We start from the raw sequence: 27,087 nt of genomic DNA, 5'->3' as shown, positions 1-27,087 counted from the left end.
AGTGATACCCTATCAGCCCAATAGACCGCTCCGCTCTCAGAATGCTGGTCTACTTGTGGTTCCCAGAGTTTCTAGGAGTAGAATGGGGGGCCGAGCATTTAGCTACCAGGCCCCCCTGCTTTGGAACCAGCTCCCTGTCCAGGTACGGGAGGCTGACTCCATCGCTACTTTTAAGATCAGACTCAAAACCTACCTCTTTGAAAAAGCTTACTGTTACTAATTCAGTAGTTCCAGTTACTATCATAGACAGACAAATTATCATACTTAGGGGGTCGTCTAATCATTAGGTCACATTCTAGCTATGCTGTTATAGGCCAAGGCTGCCGGGGTCCGGAAACATGATCACCTGACAGGCCTCTGTCACTCCACTGGGTCATGGTTTCCTCTCCTTTCCTCTCCTTTCCTCTCCTCATCAAGCAGACTAGTTATGCTGATTCTTGTGTAGTTTTTCTGCTTCTCCCCTCCCCCCCCCCCCCCTCTATCTATTTGCAGGTATCACTGCCATCGGAGCTGCATAATGACCGCCGGCCCCGTTGAAGCGATTGTGTATATTTTTTGTGTGTGTTTCTGTGCTCTGTGCCTCTCCTCTCCCTCTCCTCTCCTCTCCTCTCCTCTCCTCTCCTCTCCTCTCCTCTCCTCTCCTCTCCTCTCCTCTCCTCTCCCTCTCCTCTTCTTTCCTCTCCTCTCTCCCCTCCTCCTCCTTCTCCTCTCCTCTACCTCCCCTTCACTCTACCTCTCCTCTCCTCTACCCCTCTCCTCTCCTACCTATTCTATCCTCTACCTGTCCTCCCTCCTCTCCTCTCTCTTTACCCAGCCGGCCATCAGCAGGAGGGTCCCCCTACATGAGCCTGGTCCTGCTCAAGGTTTCTTCCTGTTAAAGGGGAGTTTTTCCTTGCCACTGTTGCTTGTCTGGGGTCAGGCCCTGGGATTCTGGAAAGCGCCTTGAAACAATTTTGATTGTATAAGACGCTATATAAATAAAGATTGATTTGATTTGATTTGATTTGTCATCCTTCGCACAGAGGAAACGTAACTGCTGATGATATAGACTAAAGAAGAATTACTTTCATGAATGATTTTATGGCAGTTATGATCTGATTACGTTTTTTTCTCAAAGATACAGGAAATACATTTATTTTATTGCGAGTTGATCCAAATCAAAACCGACTTCAATCATCTGCTGAGAGTCTCCAGTTTATAGATTGGACTCTTCACAAGATCTGACAGCGGCTTCACTCCTGGATCCTTCAGCTGGTTAAAGCTCAGGTCCAGAACCCTCAGATGGGAGGGATTGGACCTCAGCGCCGAGGCCAGAGAGTCACAGCTGATCTCTGATAAACTGCAGTGGTCTAATCTGAATAACAGATAAAAGATGCCATTTTACAGTTCTTGCACATACAGTCATCATTTAGTGTTGGTTTAGAAAAGCCGGCAGTTCCTTCTGCCACCATAAACCAGATCAGCTTTAATTCTTTTTCATTTCAGTATTTAATTCACTGCATACCTGAGAGTCTCCAGTTTACAGAGAGGATCCTGGAGAAAACCACAGAGCAGCTTCACTCCTGGATCCTTAAACTGGTTGAAGCTGAGGTCCAGTTCTCTGAGATGGGAGGGATTGGACCTCAGCGCCGAGGCCAGAGAGTCACAGCTCATCTCTGATAAACTGCAGTGGTATAATCTGAATGACAGATAAAAGATGCCATTTTATAGCTCTTGCACATAAAGTCATCATTTAGTGTTGGTTTAGAAAAGCCGGCAGTTCCTTCTGCCACCATAAACCAGATCAGCTTTAAGTCTTTTTCATTTCAGTATTTAATTCACTGCATACCTGAGAGTCTCCAGCTCACAGAGAGGATCCTGGAGAAAACCACAGAGCAGCTTCACTGCTGGATACTTCAGCTGGTTCCCACTCAGCTCCAGAACCCTCAGATGGGAGGGATTGGACCTCAGCGCCGAGGCCAGAAAGTCAAAGCTGATCTCTGATAAAATGCAACCATTCAATCTAAAAACCACAATAAATCCCATTTGTTTCAGTCAGACGAGTTCAGATTTTGCTTTGCTTAGTTACAAATAAATCTGCTTGGAATCTTTGTAGATGAATGAAATACGGACTTTAGACACAGCTGAACTGACCTGAGAGTCTCCAGCTTACAGTTGAGACTCTCCAGTCCAGAACAGAGCAGCTTCACCCCTGAATCCTCTAGACTGTTGTAGCTCAGGTCCAGAACCCTCAGATGGGAGGGATTGGACCTCAGCGCCGAGGCCAGAGAGTCACAGCTGATCTCTGATAAATTGCAGCTGCTCAAACTGAATAAAGACAAAATACAACCTGTTAGATATGAGCAGATATGTTGAGTCCACACTCGTTTCTGAAAACCTGAACAGGAAAACAGTCGACAGAACATCTGGTGTTTCAGATAGTCACCCAAAAATAACCGGTCAGAAATGGAGATGTTCTTTAGGAGGTATAAAACAGAACAGAGATGGCTTTAAAGTTAAATTCCCAGCTGTAGCTGTGAACAAGATGACCTTTAACCTTCAGACATGGAATTTAAAAGCTTCTAGCACTGGACAACACGAGAAGAACAAAGTGTCTGGTGAGATCACTCAATGGAGCCTTTTCCTGACAGAGTCACTCATGTCTGCTGTTAACAGCCTGTGTTCTTAATCACATCTGGACTTACTCGGCCTTCCTGCAGTTCCTCACAGCTGGAATCAGGCGACGTCGTCCCTCCTCTGAGGTGTTGTACTGCTGCAGGTCCAGCTCATCCAGAACCTCCTCTGACATCTGCAGCAGGTAGGCCAGAGCTGAACAGTGGATCTCTGACAGTTCCCTCTCTGATTTCTTCTCTGACTTCAGGAACTCTTGGATCTCCTGATGGACTGACTGATCCTTCATCTCCATCAGACAGTGGAAGATGTTGATGCTTCTGTCTGGGGAGATTTTATCACTGTTCTCCTCCTTCAGGTTGTTGAGGACCTTCTGGATGGTTTCTGGGTGGCTGTCCATCTGATCCAACAGTCCACCCAACATCCTCTGATTGGACTCCAGAGAGAGACCATGAAGGAAGCGAACAAACAAGTCCAGGTGGCCATTTTTACTTTTGAGAGATTTCATTAGTGCTCTCCTGAGGAAGTCATCAAGAGATGTGACTTGATCGTTATTTGTAAACAACCCAGTAAACCAGGAAAAGTGGATTGGTTTCGAATATTTTAGGAACTTATTTAGAACCGCTGTGTCTTTCCTGGTGTAACAGTGGAACATGTAGACGGCAGCCAGAAACTCCTGAATGCTCAGATGAACAAAGCAGTAGACTGATTTCTGGAAGATCACACTCGCTCTCTTGAAGACCTCTGTACAAACTCCTGAGTACACCGACACCTCGGAGACGTCCAGTCCACATTGCTCCAGGTCTTCTGAGTAGAACATGATGTTTCCTTTCTCCAGATGTTCAAACGCCAGCTGACACAACTTCAGAAGGAGTTCTTTGTCAGCCTCAGTCAGTTCCTCTGGTCTCTGCTTTCCTCCATACTTCTGCTTCTTCCTCTTTATCTGAACCATCAGGAAGTGTGAGTAGAGGTCAGTCAGGGTTTTGGGCAGCTCTCCTCTCTGGTCTCTGGTCATCATGTCCTCCAGAACTATAGCAGTGATCCAGCAGAAAACTGGGATCAGACACATGATGTGGAGGCTCCTGGAGGCCTTGATGTGTGAGATGATTCTCTTGGACAGATCTTCATCACTGAACCTCCTCCTGAAGTACTCCTCCTTCTGGGAGTCAGTGAAGCCTCGTACTTCTGTGATCCTGTCAACACACGAGGGAGGAATCTGATGGGCTGCTGCAGGTCTGGAGGTGATCCAGATGAGAGCTGAGGGAAGCAGGTTCCCCTGGATGAGGTTCACCAGGAGCACGCCAACTGACGATACTTGTGTGACATCAGAGATGACCTGATGCTTGTTGAAACCCAGTGAAAATCTGCTTTCATCCAGGCCATCAAAGATGAACAGAAGTTTACAGACAGTCAGATCTTCTGCTCTGATCTTCTGTAATGTTGGATGGAAAACATGAAGCAGTGAGAGAAGACTGTGCTGCTCATCTCTGATCAGGTTCAGCTCCCTGCAAGAGAGCGGAAGCACCAGACTGATGTCTTGGTTCTCCAAACCTTCTGCCCAGTCCAGACTGAACTTCTGCACTGAGAAGGTTTTTCCAACGCCGGCGACACCGTTGGTCAGAACCACTCTGATGTGTCTCTGTTGCTCAGATAAGACTTTGAAGATGTCCTGGCACTTGATTGGAGTGTCCTGGAGGTTCTTCTTGGAGGTTCTCTCAAGCTGTCTCACCTCATGTTGTGTGTCCACCTCCTCACTTTGTCCCTCAGTGATGTAGAGCTCAGTGTAGATCTTGTTCAGCAGTGTTCCACTTCCTGCTTCATGAGTTCCTTCAGTCACATGTTCACATCTTCTCTTCAGACTCATCTTATGACCTTCTATCACCTCCTGCAGATCACCTCCTGAACATAAGTAAACCAATGATTTCCATCTATAATAAATCATCAACACAACTACAAATTCATGACATCACAAGTTCAATTTTATATTGAACAATTTTACTTTGTTTGGGCTTCATTTCAGCATCTCCAGATCTGCTTCCAGATTGTGAACAAGAGGACTCTCCTGGTGGAGCTGACTGGTCCCAGTTTGATAGGATGTGCTCCCCCCTCTCACTATGAAACACATCTCTATTAGTCCTTTGATTTATAGGATGAAAAAACCTGATCAAGACTCAATATTGTTCCAGCATTTATGTCTGAATTCATCTTTCAGTTTAAAACATGATTCTTGTTTCTAATCAACAATATTCACATTAAGTATGTAACTATATGACTGTCTGAGGTTTAAGTGTTAAACATCTCCAATAATAAACTCACAACCTGCTGCTGTCAATGTGACTAACAGCTGGCACACAAACACATCATCACGCTTTAGTTTTCTTACATTTTGTCAGAACTTCTGAAGTCTATCATTCTATCTTTGGACATGTCACTCTTCAGGGACACACAGCTGGGCACTGTGGACTCTGCTCTGTCCTCGTCCATCCTGAGGAAACATCAGAAATAGTGATGAGACTGTGATGAAGGTAAATAATCTGGAGAGGTTGTAGTTAAATAATCCCAATTCACTGCATTTTTATCAAACAGGAACATTTCTAATACATTCTGGATAACAACTGAATCAATAAATCAATGATGTCTCTGTATAATTTTCATGTTTTCAGAGTTTAAGCTGCTTTTTTTAACTGTTCCCTGCAGTGAGAAAAGAACTGGCACCTTTTCCAGCCCCTCATCCTGCAGCACTGAATGTGCTCTAAAGTTCTTTCCAGAGCAAACGTCTCTGCACTTGCAGCAACATGTTGTAGCCATGGATCCGTGAGGAGAACCGGATACAGGAAACGCCCCGACATTGATCCCAAAAACCCAACTGGTGGCCAACGGTGGTCCAGCAACGACGGGGACGCTGGTCCATCGGGCCGACAACACTGGTTTTCCACAGGCCAACATGGTGAAAGGACTGTCTTCAGCTCAGCCAATAAATTATTTGGTGCTACATAAACATACTAGTCAGGACTTTTTAACTTCCCTCATTTGTTCCCCTCTTCAATTATTTCTATAATCCAAGTCCTCAAAGATCACTGCTCTGTTTAAAATAGATGAAAGAAATGACACCCACTCCTGCATTTCTTTCACAGTGGTTCCACAACATAGAACAATAAACCACTGTGAGAAAACGTGCAATATTAACCAAAAATCCTGTTGGTGTCCTGTGATCCTGTGTGGATTTATTTATTAATTTAATTAATAAAGTTAATTGTCTTAAATAATACCAAAATATCCAGCTGTAACCTGGACTGTTGAACAACTCTAATAACTCTAAGAGCTTTTCACCTGTCACAAAAATGTCGCTCTTCCTGCTTCGTCTGAACAGAATACTTTCACTTTTAAAACCTAATCAACAGCTTTATGGCGTATATATTACTACCATTAAAGGGTTCTGGGAGGGTTTAAAGTTCTTTAAGGATCAGTAGCAAAGAGCAGAAAAATAAACTAAACTTCACTTAAAAAGACTATTCAACTATAACTAAAGCCAGACTATAAGAAAGTTAAATAAGACCTATTCATTTATAATGTATAATGATGTTTTGTGCTAAAACTAAATATGAAGTCTAGTTGAATCAAATCTTGATTTTATCTCCAAACACAACTGTCAATTCTTTTCAATAATGCTCTTCGTTTCCACTCACCTTGTCGGTCTTCAGTCTTCCTGCTTAGTCTGAAAGGAATACTTTTAAAAACTCGTTTGTTGGGTTCCCAGTTTCTGGGAACGTTGTTGCTGGTGTCTACCTGCAGGGGGCGTGGAGGAGCCGCTCATCAGCCACAGTGGCCCCGCAGACACACGCACCTGCGGTCTCTCTTCAATCTCCCGTTAGATTTAAGGACAGAACTCCCGTCTGCCAGCGGCGGAGTGTTTTCGGCCTCATCGCCAAACCCTGACTTCTGTGGCTTGACTATTAGTTTTCCGAGCGGACTTGTTTTGGACTCTCTCGAGGTCTCTCCGCCTCTCTGTGAACGCGGACCGAACTGTTCTTGTTCACTTTAAAATAAAGACGCTTTTCGGACACCATTGTCCACTGCGTGTTGCTGCTTTCGGGTCCTGATCCAACCGTTCCGAACACTCCTCTGTTGATCAACAACTTTATGGCTGTTGATTTATATTCCACTACTATAAAAGCATTCTGGGACGGCTCAAGATTAAAAGTTATTTTGCTATTTTAATGCCTTAAATAATGAAAACTTACAATGCAACTTAATTAGATAAATAAACTTAGTTAAAAAAGATTTATGATGCGTCACAGATTTTAGAAAGACTTGTAAAAGCAGCATATTTCTGCAGCCCTGGAGTCCAGGAGGAGCAGCAGAGGCGCGTTTAACTATTGTCTGCAGTACCACGCGTGTCCACCGGGTGGCGGTAAAGCACCACATGATATTTCTCCTTTTTGGAACTTCTTCAGCTACGTTGAGCTTTAAATCTTCACCTGTCGCTCCCTTTAAGCTCTAAACTTTGCGGTTCTGTGTGTAGTTTGTTGGTTTAAATATTTCTGATTAATTCTGATGGCTGAAACTGTCAATGACCAATAGAAAGTTCGTCCATTTTTCTACTGCGTCACACATTTTCATTATTTATTGTCATTTTTGGGTCTGAACTGGACCAGTTCTGTGAACTGTTTTGCTTTTTCTGTGGACCAGATGTTCCAGGCAGGTTCCATCATCGGACACAGACGGAGACAGGTCACGTGACAACAGTCAGCCTTTAGTTCTTTATTACAGGAGGATCTGGTTTATATACAGACACGTATCTGCAAAATACTAAAAAGTATATGAACCCAAAGTACTAAAAAGTCTACATCCACGCACACGCGTGTATTAAGTGTTTATACACACGTTTGCGCGTACGTGCACACTGTATATTCATATAATAACTGTTAGTTTCTAAAACACCAAAGTAGAGTCACTGAGGCACGGCTTCACCTCCTTTACACCGAGGTTTCACTGAGCAGGTGTGATGAACTGTTGCAGAAGGAAAAGCATGGAACATGTTAATAATCGGACACAAAAACACTCAGGTTTATTGTCTGGACCTCGCCATCCCTTTGGGGAGGATCATCTCATTCTTCAGCTTTGAACTGTCAGAGTTCAAAGGTTTCATCCTTCCACAAGACCAGAAAACTTCCGCCCAACCTTCTGACCTCTAGTGTCGTATTTTCATCTCTTCAAAAATTATCATGTTCAACATTTTGTCTTCCAAAGGAAAAAGAAAAAAAATTCTTCCCATCTGAAATTCAGGGCGAGACAATCCGAAAAAGGCAACTATCTCCAAATATGAGCTTTCTGAGCGACTGATGTGAAGCTGGTGAAACCAGTTTGACGACCATTGTGAAACCAGGAACAGTGTAAATGGGGGGGGGGGGGGGGGGGGGGCAGTGAGTGGATGCTGCATTCATCAAACACACAATAGTCAGAAGAGAAGAAGGAAGAACAGAAGCCCGTGTTCCTCAGTGTTGGTGTGGAGACGCCTGTTTGGAGGAGCAGGAAGCAGGCTGGACTCTTCCAGCTGGCTTTAATGCCACTTCTCTTCTGAGAACCTCCCAGCAGCTTTCTCTCCACCATCTTTTTACGCTGAAAGTTTTTGATCATTTCAGGTCAGATGTTCTTGGACTGAGGTTAAAAATGTTTGTTCTTGTGCTCGGAGCGAACCGATGATCCTCTAAAGTCAGGCATCCTAAAGGTGGGTGTTTTCTGAGGCCTGGAGGCTTTAAAGTGGCGCTTTTACCCACTTGTCCTCGTTCTGTTGGAAACTTGATACAAAAACCTTTTCTGGAGCTTCATGTTCTGCTTTTTTGAAGGAATGAAATGGTTTCATCAGCGCTGCCGGGGGCTGAGCAGGCTTCATAAATCTGAAGCTCTGAGATCCTTTAAAGATCTCCTGGAATCAGCAGATGGGGGTTTGATCAAAAACTGTAAGAATCAGTCAAGCTATCAAATCTTGACTCAGTCCAAGCGTGAACCAGTCCATCCAGAGCTGATTATGGCTGATTATGGCTCAGCCAGGATTATGGCTCAGCCAGGAGGAAATTAAAGGATTTTAAGCCATCTCAATCTGTAAAAAATCTGGGTGTGATCTTTGACTCTGAGCTTAGTTTTATTCCACACATCAAAAACATAACAAAGGTAGGTTTTTACCACCTGAAGAATATAGCCAGAGTCCGCCCGTTTCTCTCTCAGGCCAGCACGAGGTGCTGATGCACGCTTTTATCTCTTGTCGTTTGGATTATTGTAATGCCCTGCTCTCTGGTCTTCCCAAAAAGAGCATCACTAACCTACAATTATTACAAAACTCAGCTGCACGGGTGCTGACGAGGACCAGAGGGCGGGAGCACATCACACCGGTTTTAGAATCGCTGCATTGGCTCCCCGTGCGTTTCAGGATCGATTTTAAGGTTCTTTTATTAGTTTTTAAATGTCTTAATGGTCTTGGCCCGACTTATTTATCTGACCTGCTTTTATTCTATCAACCCTCGCGGACTCTGAGGTCCTCCGGCACCGGCCTTTTAACCATTCCACATGTAAGCTCTAAAACACACGGGGAAGCGGCCTTCAGTTATTCTGGTCCCCGACTGTGGAACAGCCTGCCGGAGAACCTCAGGGCCACAGAGACTGTTGAGATTTTTAAAAAGAGGCTCAAGACACACCTTTTTAATCAAGCCTTTAATTGATTTTCTGATTATTTTCAATTTATTTTATGTCTTCATGCTTCTTTATGTCTTATCCTTATTTTACTTGATACTTTTACTGTTTTACTCCCTCAGTTTTTAGTCTTTACACCTTTCATCTCATTTACTGTTTTAGTCTGTTTTAGTCTTAGTACTGTTTTACTACTCCAATTCTTAGTTCCTCAGCTTTTAGCTTTTATACCTTTTATCCCATTTACTGTTTCAGTCCTTCAGTTTTTTAGCTCCAGTGTCTCCTCATGGTGTTTCCTCATGGGGGCCTGCCAGGCTGGGAGATGTTTCCGGTCTACCGCTGGGGGTGCTGTCCCATTGTCAACCCTGGCCTGGGTGGTTAGGGGGCTCTGTGCCTTGGTGTGGAGCCTCCGGTCTGTCCGGGACGGGGTGGTCTTTGTGGCGGTACCACCTGTGGTCACGGACCGTGACCTCCCTCAGCCTGGTGGGCCTCCAAAGGTGGCGTCTCCTTCGCCTCGGGTCTCGGTGCCCAGCCATGTCTCAGCTTGCCTCAGCTTGTTTATGTGTGTGGGTGTGTGTGTATGTGTGTTGTATGCATGTGTGTGTGTGTGTCCTTTTCTTGATTCTCTTGTTCTCTTTGCTGTTTTTATCCTTTGTGAGGCACTTTGTGCTACCTAGCGTATGAAAAGTGCCATATAAATAAAGATTGATATTGATATTGATATTGAAAGCACGGCCTGGGGGGGTTCATATGGAGCAGGCACACTCTGGCTCTATTGGTACTGAAAACAGCCCTTCAGCACAGCAGCCTGAAATACAGTTCTGGAGAACACCTGTTCCCAACAGAACCTGTTTAAAATGGGACCAGTAAAGATGCCCGGCGTGACCACGACCACGGGGAGAGAGGGGGGAGGGGGGGGCAGAGACAGGCGGTAACGCCGCTGCCCACCGATTCACCTGGAAACAACAAAAACCCCAGCAGCTTGGACCCAATATGGCAGCGTGTTCCTCAAAAGCGCTCCTCAAACTCTCCCCACAGCTTCATTGCTAAACAGGATTTGGGTTTTTTTGTCCGTGCTAAATGGAAAGTGTTTGTCCTTTGGTCGACAACGATTTGGATGGATGGATGATTTGATGTGACGTGTGACGTTTATTGGAAGATCTGCTTAATCTTCAGGCTGCTCGGGTGTTATCAATATAAAATAACACTGAAATGTAAAGGTTGCCCCCCCCGTCTCTCTGCAGGCATGTCAGTCCTGCCAGGTTGGACTCTCAGTCCATCGGACACAGGAACAACAGATTTGGCTACAGTCTCTGACCTTTCTGTCCCGACTAGCGTCTAAAACATTAGTTCGCTGCAGCGTCCCTTTTCCCCCTCTGGTGATGAGAGTTTTTAAGATGATATGTGATTAAAAAGTTGGATGTAGATGACGTAGGTTCTGCTCCTTTGCACTTTTCTGTGAACAGAAGAAAAACAGGCATGGTGTTTCCTGCCGAAAGAGCTTGAATATTTAGTCATCAAACGACCTCAAAGAAAAGAAAAAACACAAAGTACCTTCAGTTTTTCTTGAGTCGTCCAAATACCTTCAGCAACTTTGGTGTTGGAGGTTTTGTTTCAAACAAAAATGCACCTTTGGGCTTTTCCTCTTTCTTTGCATCAGTTTTAGCTGGTGCAGCCTTGGCCTTGGTCAGTTTCCTACACATACACACACACACACACACACACACATTTACACATTGAAAGTGGGTGTGGTTGTTCTGGCACTTAAACCGACTCACCTTCCCTTCCGAGCCAGAACCTTCTGGGACTCTGGGTAATGGATGAGGATGTCAAACAGGTCTTTCTTCTCCAGGACAAACAGGTTAGCAAAGCCATGTGCTTTGACATTAGCTGTGCGCCTGTTCCCTCCATCTTTGGCAGACTGCAGTAAGCTGTGATGGAGCCAGAGGACACGTGTGCACGCTACAGGATGTTAGCTACGGGTGGGTGATACGTGGACCGAATCCAAATCTTCAAGCATCTCAGGACACACCTGATTTCTCCAAAGACGCAGCCCGCCTTCAGAGTGACGAAGACGATGCTGTTGTCAGGTCCTCCCACCACCTGCACCGCTCCACTCTTGATGATGTACATCTCTTTACCGATGTCCCCCTGCAGGGGAAAATAAGCAAACCCTCCATGTAGATGAGACTCCTGTGTTGTAGAACGAGGGGAAAGCTTCTGCTGGCGTTGAGGAACATCGACCACGTGACTCACTTTCTTCACCACAAAGTCTCCTGGTAAATAGATGATGGACTTGAGCCTCAGTAACATGTCCACCAGCATCTGCTGGTCACAGCCCTGATGGAAACCACAGGTATGTGAGTCTGAGCTGCACTGGGACTGCTGGTGTGTGTGGGAGCCCCGGAGGAGCTACCTTGAACAGGTCGATCTTCTGAAAGGTGGCCAGGTTGATGTCCACGGCGATGGCGGTCCTCATCACCAGAGGCATCTTATCCAGCAGCTCAGACTCGTCTGATCGGGGCGCAGCAGACTTTGGGTCATCACGTGTTCTGATTCCTGGAGATGGAAACCCTGGAGGCTTCCTGACTCACCCAGCATGCCTTGAGCCGTCCAAGTGTAGTTGTACCACGTCTTCACCCTGTTCTGGACCATCTTGGGGATCCTGTTGGTGTTCATGTAGGCAACACAACCGTCCATGGAGGCCCTGAAGTAAGTCTGACCCGCCGTGGCCGCTCCTATGACGCCTCTCATCTGAGAAGAAACGGGACGTTTGAAACGTCGTGAAGATGCGGCTCAAACATTTGGAACGTGACACCAACCTGCCCGATCAAGCTGGAGAACACAAAGACGCCGATGAAAAAGTTGGACATCTGAAAGGTAATCTCAAAGGTTGTTGTGGGCTCTGGGAGACCCCCGATGTTGATCAGACTGAGTAGTAGTAGTAACAGCGCAGGTACCTGTGGAAGAACACGGCCTTTCACACATCACGGCAGAGGTTCAGCACCCTCAAACACACCTGATGTGAGAGGCTTTAAGCCTTAAAGCTCAAATCTTTACACTCATGCCCACGGATGATCATCGGAGATGGAAAACCTACGCTGTGCCGTTGCCGTCGTACACCCAGGTGGTGGTGGCGATCCCCTGATGCTCCGAGGCCACGAAATAAGCACAGGCGTTGAGGTGAAGCATGAAGAGCAGGTATCCTGTAGTCCGAGCCACCCTGCGGGTTAAACACAGCCCAGATGTCTGGAAATGCCTTTATTTTAACCTCCAGAGGACTCAGAATACCTCCAGATGTAGGCTTTGGCCATGACGTTCTCCAGCCGATCGCTGAACTCAAAGAAGGACTCGACCTGCAACAGACAAGGAGAACGTTGGGGAATGTTTCCACGTGTGTCTCGGGTGACTGTGGGGCGGCTGCTGCCTACCCGGACGATGCGGTTGAGTCTGTAGATGGAGGAGAACTCAAAGTTCAGACAGAGAAGGTCGAATGGGAGGATGCTGAAAATATCAGTCTGACAAAACAAACATTCAGGGCAGAAACAGAAGCATTTCCAATCATTTGCATATGAAATGGGAACATATGAAACAGTTGTAAGGTTGAAACTGTGGTTAATACTAAAGCTGGACCATCCACTGTGAGCGGAGCTCCAGACACACGGAAAAGAAATGTTACAAAAAGAGGAAATCATCAAAAACACTGAAGTCGACCACTCTTAGCCGAATCTTATTCCAAAGCAGCGTCAGAAGTGTTGAACCTGCAGTTTTGGAGCCGGTGTCGCCCTCTGCTGGACACGGCAGCACATTACACAAACCATCTACTCAACCACTGCTAGAGAACCAGCAGGGGACCAGTTTAAAGCCCATCACCCTCCAGGCTGAAGAAGCTGCACGTGCTGGGTCCGAAGGAAAAGCATGGAACATGTTAATAATCGGACACAAAAACACTCAGGTTTATTGTCTGGACCTCGCCATCCCTTTGGGGAGGATCATCTCATTCTTCAGCTTTGAACTGTCAGAGTTCAAAGGTTTCATCCTTCCACAAGACCAGAAAACTTCCGCCCAACCTTCTGACCTCTAGTGTCGTATTTTCATCTCTTTCATCTCTTTCATCTCACAATCCGAAAAAGGCAACTATCTCCAAATCTGAGCTTTCTGAGCGACTGATGTGAAGCTGGTGAAACCAGTGTGACGACCATTGTGAAACCAGGAGCAGTGTAAATGGGGGGGGGCAGTGAGTGGATGCTGCATTCATCAAACACACAATAGTCAGAAGAGAAGAAGGAAGAACAGAAGCCCGTTTTCCTCAGTGTTGGTGTGGAGACGCCTGTTTGGAAGAGCAGGAAGCAGGCTGGACTCTTCCAGCTGGCTTTAATGCCACTTCTCTTCTGAGAACCTCCCAGCAGCTTTCTCTCCACCATCTTTTTACGCTGAAGGTTTTTGATCATTTCAGGTCAGATGTTCTTGGACTGAGGTTAAAAATGTTTGTTCTTGTGCTCGGAGCGAACCGACGATCCTCTAAAGTCAGGCATCCTAAAGGTGGATGTTTTCTGAGGCCTGGAGGCTTTAAAGTGGCGCTTTTACCCACTTGTCCTCGTTCTGTTGGAAACTTGATACAAAAACCTTTTCTGGAGCTTCATGTTCTGCTTTTTTGAAGGAATGAAATGGTTTCATCAGCGCTGCCGGGGGCTGAGCGGGCTTCATAGATCTGAAGCTCTGAGATCCTTTAAAGATCTCCTGGAATCAGCAGATGGGGGTTTGATCAAAAACTGTAAGAATCAGTCAAGCTATCAAATCTTGACTCGGTCCAAGCGTGAACCAGTCCATCCAGAGCTGATTATGGCTCAGCCAGGAGGAAAGCACGGCCTGGGGGGGTTCATATGGAGCAGGCACACTCTGGCTCTATTGCTACTGAAAACAGCCCTTCAGCACAGCAGCCTGAAATACAGTTCTGGAGAACACCTGTTCCCAACAGAACCTGTTTAAAACGGGACCAGTAAAGATGCCCGGCGTGACCACGACCACGGGGAGAGAGGGGGGGGGCAGAGCCAGGCGGTAACGCCGCTGCCCACCGATTCACCTGGAAACAACAAAAACCCCAGCAGCTTGGACCCAATATGGCAGCGTGTTCCTCAAAAACGCTCCTCAAACTCTCCCCACAGCTTCATTGCTAAACAGGATTTGGTTTTTTTTGTCCGTGCTAAATGGAAAGTGTTTGTCCTTTGGTGGTCCAACAGGACCACGATTTGGATGGATGGATGATTTGATGTTATTGAGAATAAAAACAGCTGAAAATGGAAGCGGAGATGTTTCAGAGAACCAGAGTTCAGAAAGAGTTTCTAATCAAACACCGCCTGTTGGGAATGATGAATGGATGAATTTTTATTTAATTTAGACTAATTTTAACATCCTTTATGCCAGTTCTATAGAGCGTGCGCGCGCACACACACACTAGCAAAGATGATATCCAAACAGCCAAATAAATGGGAGTCAAAAGAAATCATTTAAAGCTCATATGTCAGAGTCAAGGTCGAGGGTTTTCTATGGCCCCCGGGATGATATTGATTTATTATTAGAACCGGCCCGCAGGCCGCAGATGTTTTACACAGGCCAATACTACATTTCCCACAATGCAATGGTGACAGTCTGAGCGGGAGGTGGCTTCATTTCATTATTTATCAGTAGTCATTAGCATAACAGCAAAAGTTAACTTTCAGATCCCCATAAAATGGCAAAACGGAAGGTGGACACTGAGAACCGGGGGTGGACACTGAGAACCGGGGGTGGACACTGAGAACCGGGGGTTCAAACAAGGTGGGAGTGGGAGTACATGTTCACGGAGGCAGCTGGAAAACCTGGGTGTCTTCTGTGTGGAGAAAGGGTGGCGGTAATGAAAGAATATCATCTGAGACGGCATCATGAAGCTAAACACGCGGACAAAGACAAGAATATGGACATGGAACAAAAGCTACAGAAGGTTGAGGAATTAAAACCAGGCCTCAAATCTGGACAGGCTCTGTTCAGAAAAGCCAAATCTCAAAGCGAGGCTGCTGTCAAGGCCAGTTTGATTCTGGCAGAAGAGATCGCTCAATCAGCCCGGCCATTTCCAGAGGGGGATTTCATCAAACACTGCATGCTTAAAGTTTGTGAGCAAGTTTGCCCAGACAAAAGGCAACTCTTTTGAAACGGGAGCCTGAGCAGAAACACCATTGTTGTCCCTCAATCTAAAAGAGCAGCTGGAGAAAAAGGGGAAAGATTTCATGGCATCTTCCCTGGCTGTGGATGAGAGCAGCGACATTAGAGGGGACTCCAGCCTCAACGTGACAGAGGAGTTCAGGCGTTACGTCCTGGGCACGGCACAACCACAGGACAGGATTTGTATGAAGAGGTGTCAAGATGTGGAAATGAGATGGAGCTGCCTCGGGAAAAACTGGTGGGTTGGACAACAGACGGAGCACCTGCCATGTGTGGACACAGGAGTGGACTGGTGGCCAAGATACGGGAGAAGATGCAGGAGGAAAACGTTACGGCTGAACTGACAGCTCATCATTGCATCATACACCTGGAATTGTTGCCAGACCCTGAAAGAGAAGCTCTCTACCAGTGTGTTCCCGAGCGCACAGTTTGCTGATTAAATGAGTGTTCTCGCCGCTGACTTCCCACGCCGAGTCACTGACTTAAAAGCACCAAAAAGCAGGTTTGAACTGCTCAGCCGTCCGTTTGAGGTTGAGGTGGAAAGCTCAGCACCAAAGCTCCAAATGGAGTTGATTGAGCTCCAATGCAGTGATGCCCTGAAGGCAACACATGGGGCAGTGGGTGCTGCGGAGTTTGCCCGTTTCCTCCCCGACACACATCCAGGCTGCTCCAACGTTGCCTGTGTTTGGCAGCACAGACCTGCGGGAACAACTGCTTTCTTTGATGAAGCTGAACAAAACATCACACAGAAGTGGACTTCCTGCTGAACACCTTCACTCAGTTGTGAGGAGTTCCTCAGCTCAGAGCCGGACCCCCAACATTGATGAACTCGTCCAAAAGATGAGACACCACCAAGTATCAGCCTCAAACAAGTGAACATTAAGCTGCAATAACACATTTACAATTATTACTCAGCTCAAGTTTAAAAGTTCAATATTTTTCACTGCACATGTGCCTTTTCCTTGAAGAAAGTGTTGTTTTTGCTTCATAGATTTTTGCACTTTATGTTATTGTATTTCAATCCAATTATGTTCTAAAAATATTTCAGCCGAGTGAATGATAGAAAATTGCTGTTATAATTTTTTTCTTTGAAGTAAATTTAGCCCACTTTTGCTAAATGAGAAAATCTACTAATGGTGCCTTGAATAATACCGCTTCATTCATTTAATGTTCATGTTTTGGGGATTTTTATAGAAAGCAAATTTGTCTTTTGTGCCTCTTGAAAATGAAAAATGACTGACAGAGCCATAAGAAACTATTGCTTTATTTATCTGATCATATTGTAAAATATTTGTTAGGTTTTCAGTTGGTTCAGTTTGGTTGACTAGACCAGGGGTCACCAACACGTTGCCCGCGGGCACCCGGTCGCCCGTCAGAACCACCTGAGTCGCCCACCGGCCTGTTCTAAAAATAGCTCAAATAGCACCACTGACCAATGAGCTGCATCTCATTTATTTTGTTTGCGATTCTTGTTTAAATCCCACTTACACATAAACTGGAATTAACAATATATTTAAAAAAATGTTTAATATAAGTGAACTATGACCTAGTATAGTTCAAAGGTCAGTATGATGCGCATGACCAAAACGTAGCGTCTACGCAGATCACTACGACCAAACAGCCGAGCGGGCGCAGCCAAAACGAGGAGACGACTGACCCATGAAAAGATGGCAGAAAAAAGAAAGAAGACACATCATTTTCACCACGAGAGTTTCTTTCTCCACAAGAGAAGAACTTCTCACACTACTGCCCCTAAAGACAACTACGAGGGGAGTTGACATATATAACGAGGGGAGTTGACATATATAACGAGGGGAGTTGACACATATAACGCGGTGAAGGAGTTTTTGCTGGAGAAAAAACTGCCGCTGGAAAAGCTGGTATCAGTGACGACAGACGGGGCTCCCGCTATGAGCGGCCCGCTACAGACGGGGCTCCCGCTGTGAGCGGCCCGCTACAGACGGGGCTCCCGCTGTGAGCGGCCCACTACAGACGGGGCTCCTGCTGTCTGTGGGCCTCATGTGCCAGAGTGATGGGCTTTGAGCACGTGATGACTCCTGTGGTGAAGATCAGAAACAGCATCCGCTCCAGAGCCAAACAGCTCAGAACATTCAAGGTTCTGTTGGAGGAGCTGCCAACTGAATATGGTGACCTGCTCCTACACACAGAAATCCGATGGCTCAGCAGGGGATGGATTTTGCTTCCTTTTTTGTCCCTTTTGAGTGAAATAAAAGAGTTCATGCAGTCCAGAGGGGAAGACGCCGCGCTGCTGGAGGACACTGCCTGGACACTGGACCTTGCATTTTTAACGTTTTACTGGGAAACGGAACAGTTTGAACTGGGAGCTGCAAGGCAAAGGTGAGACTGTTGCTGATAGGATCAGTGCTGTAAATGCATCTAAAGCCAAGATGAACATTTTCTCTGTGCAGATGGTGCTGAGAGACAACGCTTCTGCATGTGAGGCTTTGGACTAAAGCGCAGAAAAGTGCTCTCAGCTCATAAAAAGACTTGGGCAAGAGTTTGAGAACAGGTTTTGTGACCTGGATCAGCTTGAGCCATGTGTGTCCTTCATTTCTAACCCTTTCATGAACGTGGACATATCATGTATTGCTCAGCAGTTCAGTGCAACCTTCAGCCTGGATGCTGCACAGATGCAAATTGAAATTGGAACATTGTGAAATGAGCTGCAGCTCAAAGCCTCTCAGGCTGCATCAAACTTTTGGTGCCTTGTTGACACAGAAAAGTACAGTGGTGTATGTACAGCAGCTATGGAGGTTGCAAGCCTTTTTGGTTCGACCTCTCTTTGTGAATCAGCCTTTTCTGACATGAACTTCATCAAGAACCAACACAGAACAGGCCTCCCTGATGCACATCTGCCAGACTCACTCAGAGCTGCACTGTCAAGTTCCCCACCAGAGGACAACACACTGGTAACCGCAGCAACACCAGGCTTCCCCCCAACGGACAAAGAAACGGACACCAGATTTGGTGTCTCCTTCAGAATTTGTTAAATGTGTTTGTAAAATGTGACAATTGTTTAGGTTAAAATGTTCATGTGAAAAAATCTGCAGACTCAAGTGTGAAGTTCAAAACGTAATCAGATTTATTTTAAAATCTGAAAGTTTATTTTTGTATTTTACATGATTTATTATTCGTACAAACGTGGTGCAAAGTAATTCATGATTTGTTAAAAAATGTCAGTGGCTGGTAAAAATGGGACATTGTGATTTCCTAGGACTGTTGGAGAAGTGATAAAATGGTTTTGAACATTTATTTCAATTTGAAAAACACTTGCACTAAGACAAAATATAGAAATAAAGTGTTGCATATTGATATTCATCTGTCCCTGATCTTGTTAAATCATTGTTGATATTGATTGTGAGAAATCATTAACATGATCAGTGTCTTTGCAGAGATGAATATCATTAACTATTAATAATGACATTTAGTTAAAGGTAAATTGAGCAAATTGGCTATTTCAGAAGTGTGTATCAGACTGGTAGCCCTTCACATGATTCAGTACCCAGGAAGTAGCTCTCCGTCTCAGAAAGGTGACTGTGTACTGCGCAATCCCTTGCTTATTCTAAGCTTATTCTTTTTATTTTAATTATTTCGTTTGCTGTTAACTATTGTCTTCCTGATTTAGGCGTAACGAGCTGCAGGTGCGCTGGAGGCTCAGCGCTCTTCGGAGATCGGCCCCCCCTGAATGCCGTTCCTGCAGGTAGGAGAGTAGGTGAGAAGTCCGAGTGCCGACCAGAAACCAAACCACAACAAATAACATATGAAAGAGGATATACGAACATGTGACTTAATAACATACGAAAGATGATATATGAACACGTGACTTAATAACATATGAAAGAGGATATATGAACATGTGGTTTTTCCACTATAACACACAGACATACATCAGTATCAGTGTTCCAAATCCTGTTTTCTTTTTCAGCTCTTCCTCGAGTGATGACCCCGCATCTTGCGCATGTCCCGCCCTGCTGAGGCAGAGCCGTACTGGGATGGAGCGTTACCACGGCAATCCAGCTCAGTGGGCTACATTGCCTCGGCTGAGGAGTACGACAGTGTGAAGTCCCGCAGTGAGCTGATGTTTGAGAAACAGTCTGGGAGACACGGACTGGTGACACGAGTCACACACGCTGCCAGTACGTTTCCAGAAACATTTAAACACATGAGATATAGAAGCATCAGTAGCTTCATTTGAGTTCTGAGCTTTGGTGTCTGTGTGGAGCTGTGAAACCACAAGAAGAGGGAGGAGCCATCGGCTGTACGCAGAGATCAAGCCGGCTGTGGATGGAGCCACTACATCATTAAACACATGCGCAACAAGAACGACTACTACCTAATCAGTAATAGTATAATAGTAATAGTAACGGTAAATAGTAACGTATAATACAGACATTTGAAGAGACAATTAAGAGAATGTTTTCATGCTTATAAGAGTGGCCGAGGAGCCATTTAGAACTTTATAAAGAAGCATTGTGTGATACCAGGAACTAATTTAACTTCAAGGCGAAGCTGCTTCTGCTTTGTCGACCATCGACTGATCTCCTGAAAGTCCACCAGCGCTTTTTAAAAACTGAATTTTTCATCTATGGAGGGAGTAGACGGCAGATGTTTCCACAGATGCTCTTCACCAGTGGTCAGTGAGTGATGCAGCAGATGAGCGGGAGTTGACTGGCTTCAACCAGCTACTGAATCAATGTCTCCAGCCCATAGTGTGGATTCTCTACGAGATCAGACAGCAGCTTCACTCCTGAATCCTGCAGCTGGTTCTTACTCAGGTCCAGAACCCTCAGATGGGAGGGATTGGACCTCAGCGCCGAGGCCAGAGAGTCACAGCTGATCTCTGATAAACTGCAGCCACATAATCTAAATAAAGAAGGGAAACTTTTATAAGGTTATAAGTGAAACCAGTATTAATCTGAAAGGTTAATCAAAGGCATGATCTGTAAATATTTAATTTTGTTACAGGTTAAAAAATGATAGTAATATGTAATTACCACAATTACAACCTCTCAGGTTTGCACTGTTCCAAAGGAGAATATATATTGTTCTGGCCCTCACTCTTCCCAGGTTCTCCTGACCTCTTTCCCTCCCATCTCATCATGGAGATCCATCTCACCTGTGGCTCATCTTTAAAGGCACAACCTGTCTTAGATGACTTCCTGTCCCCCTCACCATCTCCCTCCTCGTTGGCTGGTGTCTACCAGGCACCCTCACCTAGTTTTGTCTAATTTTGGTTACCATCTGTCGGCTTTTTCATTGTCCTTAAATCAGTTTATCATGAATAAGTGGTCCCCGTGTGGCCCTCCCTCCTGAAGGAACTGGGCACAACACACACACTCAGAAAGTGTGAGGACCCTTGGATGGAATAATGGACATTTTTGAGAATGGTGTTTACCTCAGAGTTTCCAGTCGGCAGTTTGGAAAGTGGAGAAAACCACAGAGCAGCTTCACTCCTGAATCCTGCAGCAGGTTCCCACTCAGCTCCAGTTCTCTGAGATGGGAGGGATTGGACCTCAGCGCCGAGGCCAGAGAGCCACAGCTGATCTCTGATAACTTGCTGAGTTCTAATCTAAATAAAGAAGGGAAACTATTATAAGGTCTGATAAACTGCAGCAAAGCAATCTGAAAAATGCAGGATAAGGTTATACGGTGCAGGTCTGCATGTTATCTGCGTCAGTACTAAACCTACGTTAGTTCTTAGTTGGGTCGTACCTGAATTCACAATATTACAAGGAATTTTTTTAATCACAGCAGTATTGAGAACAGCCTCACTTCACCATCTTAGCAGCTGGTATATAGGTAGAAAAATGAAGACTGACCTGAGCGTCTCCAGTTTACAGTTTGGACTCTCCAGTCCAGAACAGAGGAGCTTCACTCCTGAATCCTGGAACGGGTTGAAGCTCAGGTCCAGAACCCTCAGATGGGAGAGGTTGGAGTTCAGAGCTGAGACCACAGAATCACAGCTGGTCTTGGATAAACTGCAGTCACTTAGTCTAAAATAACAATTATTTTGAGAGAAGACAAATAAAAATCAACATGTACCAGAGCAAAACACAGCTTACAAGCAATAAACCTCTCGTCCTGCACCGGCTTATCTGCCGTATGTTCGTATTTTGGGTTCTTTCAGGTCGGTTGGACAAGATCTACACCGTATGTAAAGTGTGTGTAGGTCAAAATACCTTCCAAGTTTGTGAGACCACATTTCTCAATAGCACTCAACTCTTGTCAGGAGTTGGGACAAAGCGACCCACTCCTGACAGCTTGTGGGCGATGCTGCAGCGACCCTGCAATCCCTACACTCTCTGGTGAAACCAAATCAAAGGTTTTAGACACTGCTGGATGCTGGAAGGGTGGCTATAGTCTGGACGCATAGTTCCCCTGACTGCACATTTCTCCAACAATGATTGGCAGCTGGTGTCACTTGTTCACACCCCACAGTGTGTTTGATTGCCCCACTGCAAGCTCTGATGTCTTAGATGTTGTTGACTAAAAGCATCTTTTTCTTTAATAACATAGAAACTACGTTTATAACAAAGATCAAACATGTAAACATTTATTGTCTAACTAGTTACACCTGGGAAAGTACTGGATCATCTCTGACTGACCTGAGAGTCTCCAGCTTACAGAGAGGATCCTGGAGAAAACCACAGAGCAGCTTCACTGCTGGATCCTTCACGTGGTTCCCACTCAGCTCCAGAACCCTCAGATGGGAGGGATTGGACCTCAGCGCCGAGGCCAGAGAGTCACAGCTGATCTCTGATAAACTGCAAAGAGACAACCTGACCAAAAATATTTTAATTTTATATTTGGCATTTTCACATGATCTTAATTCCAGAACTGAATGGAGGGTGACTGACTCGAGAGTCTCCAGTTCACAGAGAGGATCCTGGAGAAAGTCCCAGAGCAGCTTCACTCCTGGATCCTTCAGCTGGTTCTGACTCAGGTCCAGAACCCTCAGATGGGAGGGATTGGACCTCAGCGCCGAGCCCAGAGAGTCACAGCTGATCTCTGATAACCAGCAGTAACTCAGTCTGGATAAGGAATCATGGCAAGAAATGATCTCTTATTGGAGGAAAAGTCATATTACACTTGCTCAAAATCATTATTTCATTTTATTTCATTATTTAATCAGGGCCCTTGGAGTCAGGAGAGCTCTGGCCCCCACTGATAAACTGGGATATTACAGCAACAACATAGTTAAAAAGTATCTATAAAATTGACTTTCAATGGCTCATTTAAATTCATACTACACTTCTCTTCTCCAAAAGTCAATGGAGTTTATGTTGAAGCCTTTCATTGTTGAGTTGTTATGTCGAAGATAAAAGAAAGCTGACCTGAGAGTCTCCAGCTTACAGAGAGGATCCTGGAGAAAACCACAGAGCAGCTTCACTGCTGGATCCTGCAGCTCGGTCTTAGTCAGCTCCAGAACCCTCAGATGGGAGGGATTGGACCTCAGCGCCGAGGCCAGAGAGTCACAACTGATCTCTGATAAACTGCAGAACCACAACCTGGAAAAGCAATAAATGGGGCAAATAAAAAAAACATTTCTAAATCTGAAAATAAAGAGAAAAGCAGAAAATGTAAAGAAATTTAGAAAAGACCAACAGAGGCCTCCTGACCTGAGCGTCTCCAGTCTGCAGTTTGGATGCATCATTGCAGAAGACAGTAACTTTACTTCGGCATCTGTCAGGCTTTGGTTCTCGCTTAAGCTCAGCTCCCGTAGATGAGAAGGGTTTGACGTCATTGCTGAGGCCACAACTTCCCAATGACTCTTTGAAAGAAAACTATCAGACAGTCTGTTGTGTATGAAACAAAAATAGTGAGTCAAACTTTGGGATTTCTAATCAACTTATCTGAGAATCTACCTAAACACAAATGTAGCTCATTTCCTGGAAAAGCTAAATTCAACACCGTAGAGCAACAGTTTGAACGACCATCAGATCTGAAATGCAACTGAATTATTCTCAACATTTGTTTTATTTTAGAACAGCTCATAATTACTCAATATTTAAAATGATTATAGCAAATGGTTTAAAGAAACGTGCATCTTTTTATCTGTCTATCGGCTCTTTGGATATTTTGCATTTCATCCAATTTGTACGATCGTGCATCAAGTCTTAATTCAGCGATCCGATCGATGACATCAGTGTCTCTGGTTGCATCGATTGCCCTCAGCTTCTGTTATATCTGCCTGTTTCCCTTCAAATCATTTTCACTGCACCTTTTGTTGCTAGTGATGAAGTTGCCACCTAACGGGTGTGGAAAGGGTCAAACAACTTTGTGGGTCACATAAAGGCTCCAAACGGAACCGCCACGAAGACCTAAAACACCCATTTAAACCAACGAGGCCGGCTGTTTTTACGTTGAACAAATGAAGCAAAATAGTCACGTGTCATTAGTTAAAATGTGTTTTTATGTCGTTTGAATATGATGTATACAAACAAACAAAAGTTATTTAATTACATGGCAGTAATTTCATGATAGTAAGTTAACTTGTGGCTCCTATTATTCCTGCCTCATGTTGGTTTGTCTGGATTGAACTTTGAACTTATATCCAGCCAGTGTTGAACATTTCTGAATGAATTGTTTTTTTAAATTTATGGACGCTGCAATGGAAATAAAGAATTGAAGGAATGACCACTGGAGGGGGTATTGCTACCTGACATGATCCACTCGCTTGATTTAAACGCCGATGTCCGGCCCCAAAAATCTTTACTTACTCGGCCTTCCTGCAGTTCCTCACAGCTGGAATCAGACGACGTCGTCCCTCATCTGAGGTGTTGTACTGCTGCAGGTCCAGCTCATCCAGAACGTCCTCTGACATCTGCAGCAGGTAGGCCAGAGCTGAACAGTGGATCTCTGACAGTCTCCTCTTTGATTTCTTCTTTGACTTCAGGAACTCTTGGATCTCCTGATGGACTGACTGATCCTTCATCTCCATCAGACAGTGGAAGATGTTGATGCTTCTGTCTGGGGAGATTTCATCACTGTTCACTTCCTTCAGGTTGTTGAGGACCTTCTGGATGGTTTCTGGGTGGTTGTCTGTCTGATCCAACAGTCCACCCAAGATCCTCTGATTGGACTCCAGAGAGAGACCATGAAGGAAGCGAACAAACAAGTCCAGGTGGCCATTTTTACTTTCAAGAGCTTTCATTAGTGCTCTCCTGAGGAAGTCATCAAGAGATGTGGCTGGATGTTTATTTGTGAACAACCCAACAAACCAGGAAAAGGGGTTTGGTTTTGAATATTTTAGGAACTGATTTATAACCACTGTGTCTTTCCTGGTGTAACGGTGGAACATGTAGACGGCAGCCAGAAACTCCTGAATGCTCAGATGAACAAAGCAGTAGACTGATTTCTGGAAGATCACACTCTCTCTCTTGAAGATCTCTGTACAAACTCCTGAGTACACCGACACCTCGGAGACGTCCAGTCCACATCGCTCCAGGTCTTCTGAGTAGAACATGATGTTTCCTTTCTCCAGATGTTTAAACGCCAGCCGACCCAACTTCAGAAGGAGGTTATTATCAGCCTTAGTCAGTTCCTCTGGTCTCTGCTTTCCTCCATACTTCTGCTTCTTCCTCTTTATCTGAACCCTCAGGAAGTGTGAGTAGAGGTCAGTCAGGTTTTTGGGCAGCTCTCCTCTCTGGTCTCTGGTCATCATGTCCTCCAGAACTATAGCAGTGATCCAGCAGAAAACTGGGATCAGACACATGATGTGGAGGCTCCTGGAGGCCTTGATGTGTGAGATGATTCTCTTGGACAGATCTTCATCACTGAACCTCCTCCTGAAGTACTCCTCCTTCTGGGAGTCAGTGAAGCCTCGTACTTCTGTGATCCTGTCAACACACGAGGGAGGAATCCGATAGGCTGCTGCAGTTTCTGGAGGTGATCCAGATGAGAGCTGAGGGAAGCAGGTTCCCCTGGATGAGGTTCACCAGGAGCACGTCAACGGACGATACTTGTGTGACATCAGAGATGACCTGATGGTTGTTGAAACCCAGTGAAAATCTGCTTTCATCCAGGCCATCAAAGATGAACAGAAGTTTCCAGACAGTCAGATCTTCTGCTCTGATCTTCTGTAATGTTGGATGGAAAACATGAAGCAGTGAGAGAAGACTGTGCTGCTCATCTCTGATCAAGTTCAGCTCCCTGCATGAGAGCGGAAGCACCAGACTGATGTCTTGGTTCTCCAAACCTTCTGCCCAGTCCAGACTGAACTTCTGCACTGAGAAGGTTTTTCCAACGCCGGCGACACCGTTGGTCAGAACCACTCTGATGTGTCTCTGTTGCTCAGATAAGACTTTGAAGATGTCCTGACACTTGATTGGAGTGTCCTGGATGTTCTTCTTGGAGGTTCTCTCAAGCTGTCTCACCTCATGTTGTGTGTCCACCTCCTCACTTTGTCCCTCAGTGATGTAGAGCTCGGTGTAGATCTTGTTCAGCAGGGTTCCACTTCCTGCTTCATTAGTTCCTTCAGTCACATGTTCACATCTTCTCTTCAGTCTGATCTTATGACCTTCTATAAATTCCTGTAGTTCACATCCTGAAACAAAGTAAACAAGTGATTTACATCCTAATCTTGATCAGCACAATTACACAAGTTCAGTTTTATATTGAACAATTTTACTTTGTTTGGGCTTCATTTCAGCATCTCCAGATCTGCTTCCAGATTGTGTACAAGAGGACTCTCCTGGTGGAGCTGACTGGTCCCAGTTTGATAGGATGTGCTCCCCCCCTCTCACTATGAAACAGATCTCTATTAGTCCTTTGATTTATAGGATGAAAAAACCTGATCAAGACTCAATATTGTTCCAGCATTTATGTCTGAATTCATCTTTCAGTTTAAAACATGATTCTTGTTTCTAATCAACAATATTCACATTAAGTCTGTAACTATATGACTGTCTGAGGTTTAAGTGTTAAACATCTCCAATAATAAACTCACAACCTGCTGCTGTTAATGTGACTAACAGCTGGCACAGAAACACATCATCACACTTTAGTTGTCTTACATTTTGTCTGAATTTCTGAAGTTTATTATTGAACCTTTGGAGTGTGTCTTCAGGAACACACAGCTGGGCACTGTGGACTCTGCTCTGTCCTCCTCCATCCTGAGGAAACATCAGAAATAGTGATGAGACTGTGATGAAGGTAAATAATCTGTCGAGGTTGTAGTTAAATAATCTCAATTCACTGCATTTTTATCAAACAGGAACATTTCAGATCAGGGGGGCCGTTCTTCCCAATCACACCTCTCCAGGTCTCACTGTCGCTGCCGACGTGAGCATTGAAGTCACCCGGGAGGACGAGGGAGCCCCCAGAAGGAGCACTCTCCAGCACTCCCTCTAAGGACTCCAAAAAGGTTGGATATGCTGAATTGCTGTTTGGGCCATAGGATCCGTCCCCCCACCCGAAGGCGAAGGGAGGCTACCCTCTCATCCACCGGGGTAAACTCCAATATACAGACACTGAGCCGGGGAGCAACGAGAATTGCCACCCCTGCCCTTCGCCTCTCACCATCGGCAACTCCAGAGTGGTCTAGAGTCCAACCCCTCTCGAGAAGACTGGTTC

At 45.2% G+C, this 27,087-nt stretch overlaps 1 protein-coding gene across 1 annotated transcript in view; it reads right to left on the bottom strand.

The window, feature by feature from the left end:
• Positions 1–10,581: 10,581 nt before the first annotated feature.
• LOC115251338 (cyclic nucleotide-gated cation channel beta-3-like) overlaps positions 10,582–27,087 on the bottom strand; it is a 29,686-nt gene continuing 13,180 nt past the window's right edge. Inside the window, 12 exon segments of the mRNA XM_029843147.1 lie at positions 10,582–10,750; positions 10,849–10,989; positions 11,073–11,225; positions 11,327–11,445; positions 11,551–11,634; positions 11,711–11,808; positions 11,889–12,048; positions 12,117–12,232; positions 12,235–12,254; positions 12,395–12,517; positions 12,586–12,650; positions 12,726–12,812. Coding sequence (XP_029699007.1) covers positions 10,851–10,989; positions 11,073–11,225; positions 11,327–11,445; positions 11,551–11,634; positions 11,711–11,808; positions 11,889–12,048; positions 12,117–12,232; positions 12,235–12,254; positions 12,395–12,517; positions 12,586–12,650; positions 12,726–12,812 — 1,164 coding nt within the window. The 3' untranslated portion in view covers positions 10,582–10,750; positions 10,849–10,850.

This window comes from Takifugu rubripes, chromosome 10 (assembly GCF_901000725.2).
Source record: "Takifugu rubripes chromosome 10, fTakRub1.2, whole genome shotgun sequence".
In the NCBI taxonomy this organism is placed as follows: domain Eukaryota; kingdom Metazoa; phylum Chordata; class Actinopteri; order Tetraodontiformes; family Tetraodontidae; genus Takifugu; species Takifugu rubripes.
The sequence above is the reverse complement of the archived record's forward strand: the minus strand, read 5'-3'. Positions and strand labels throughout refer to the sequence as shown.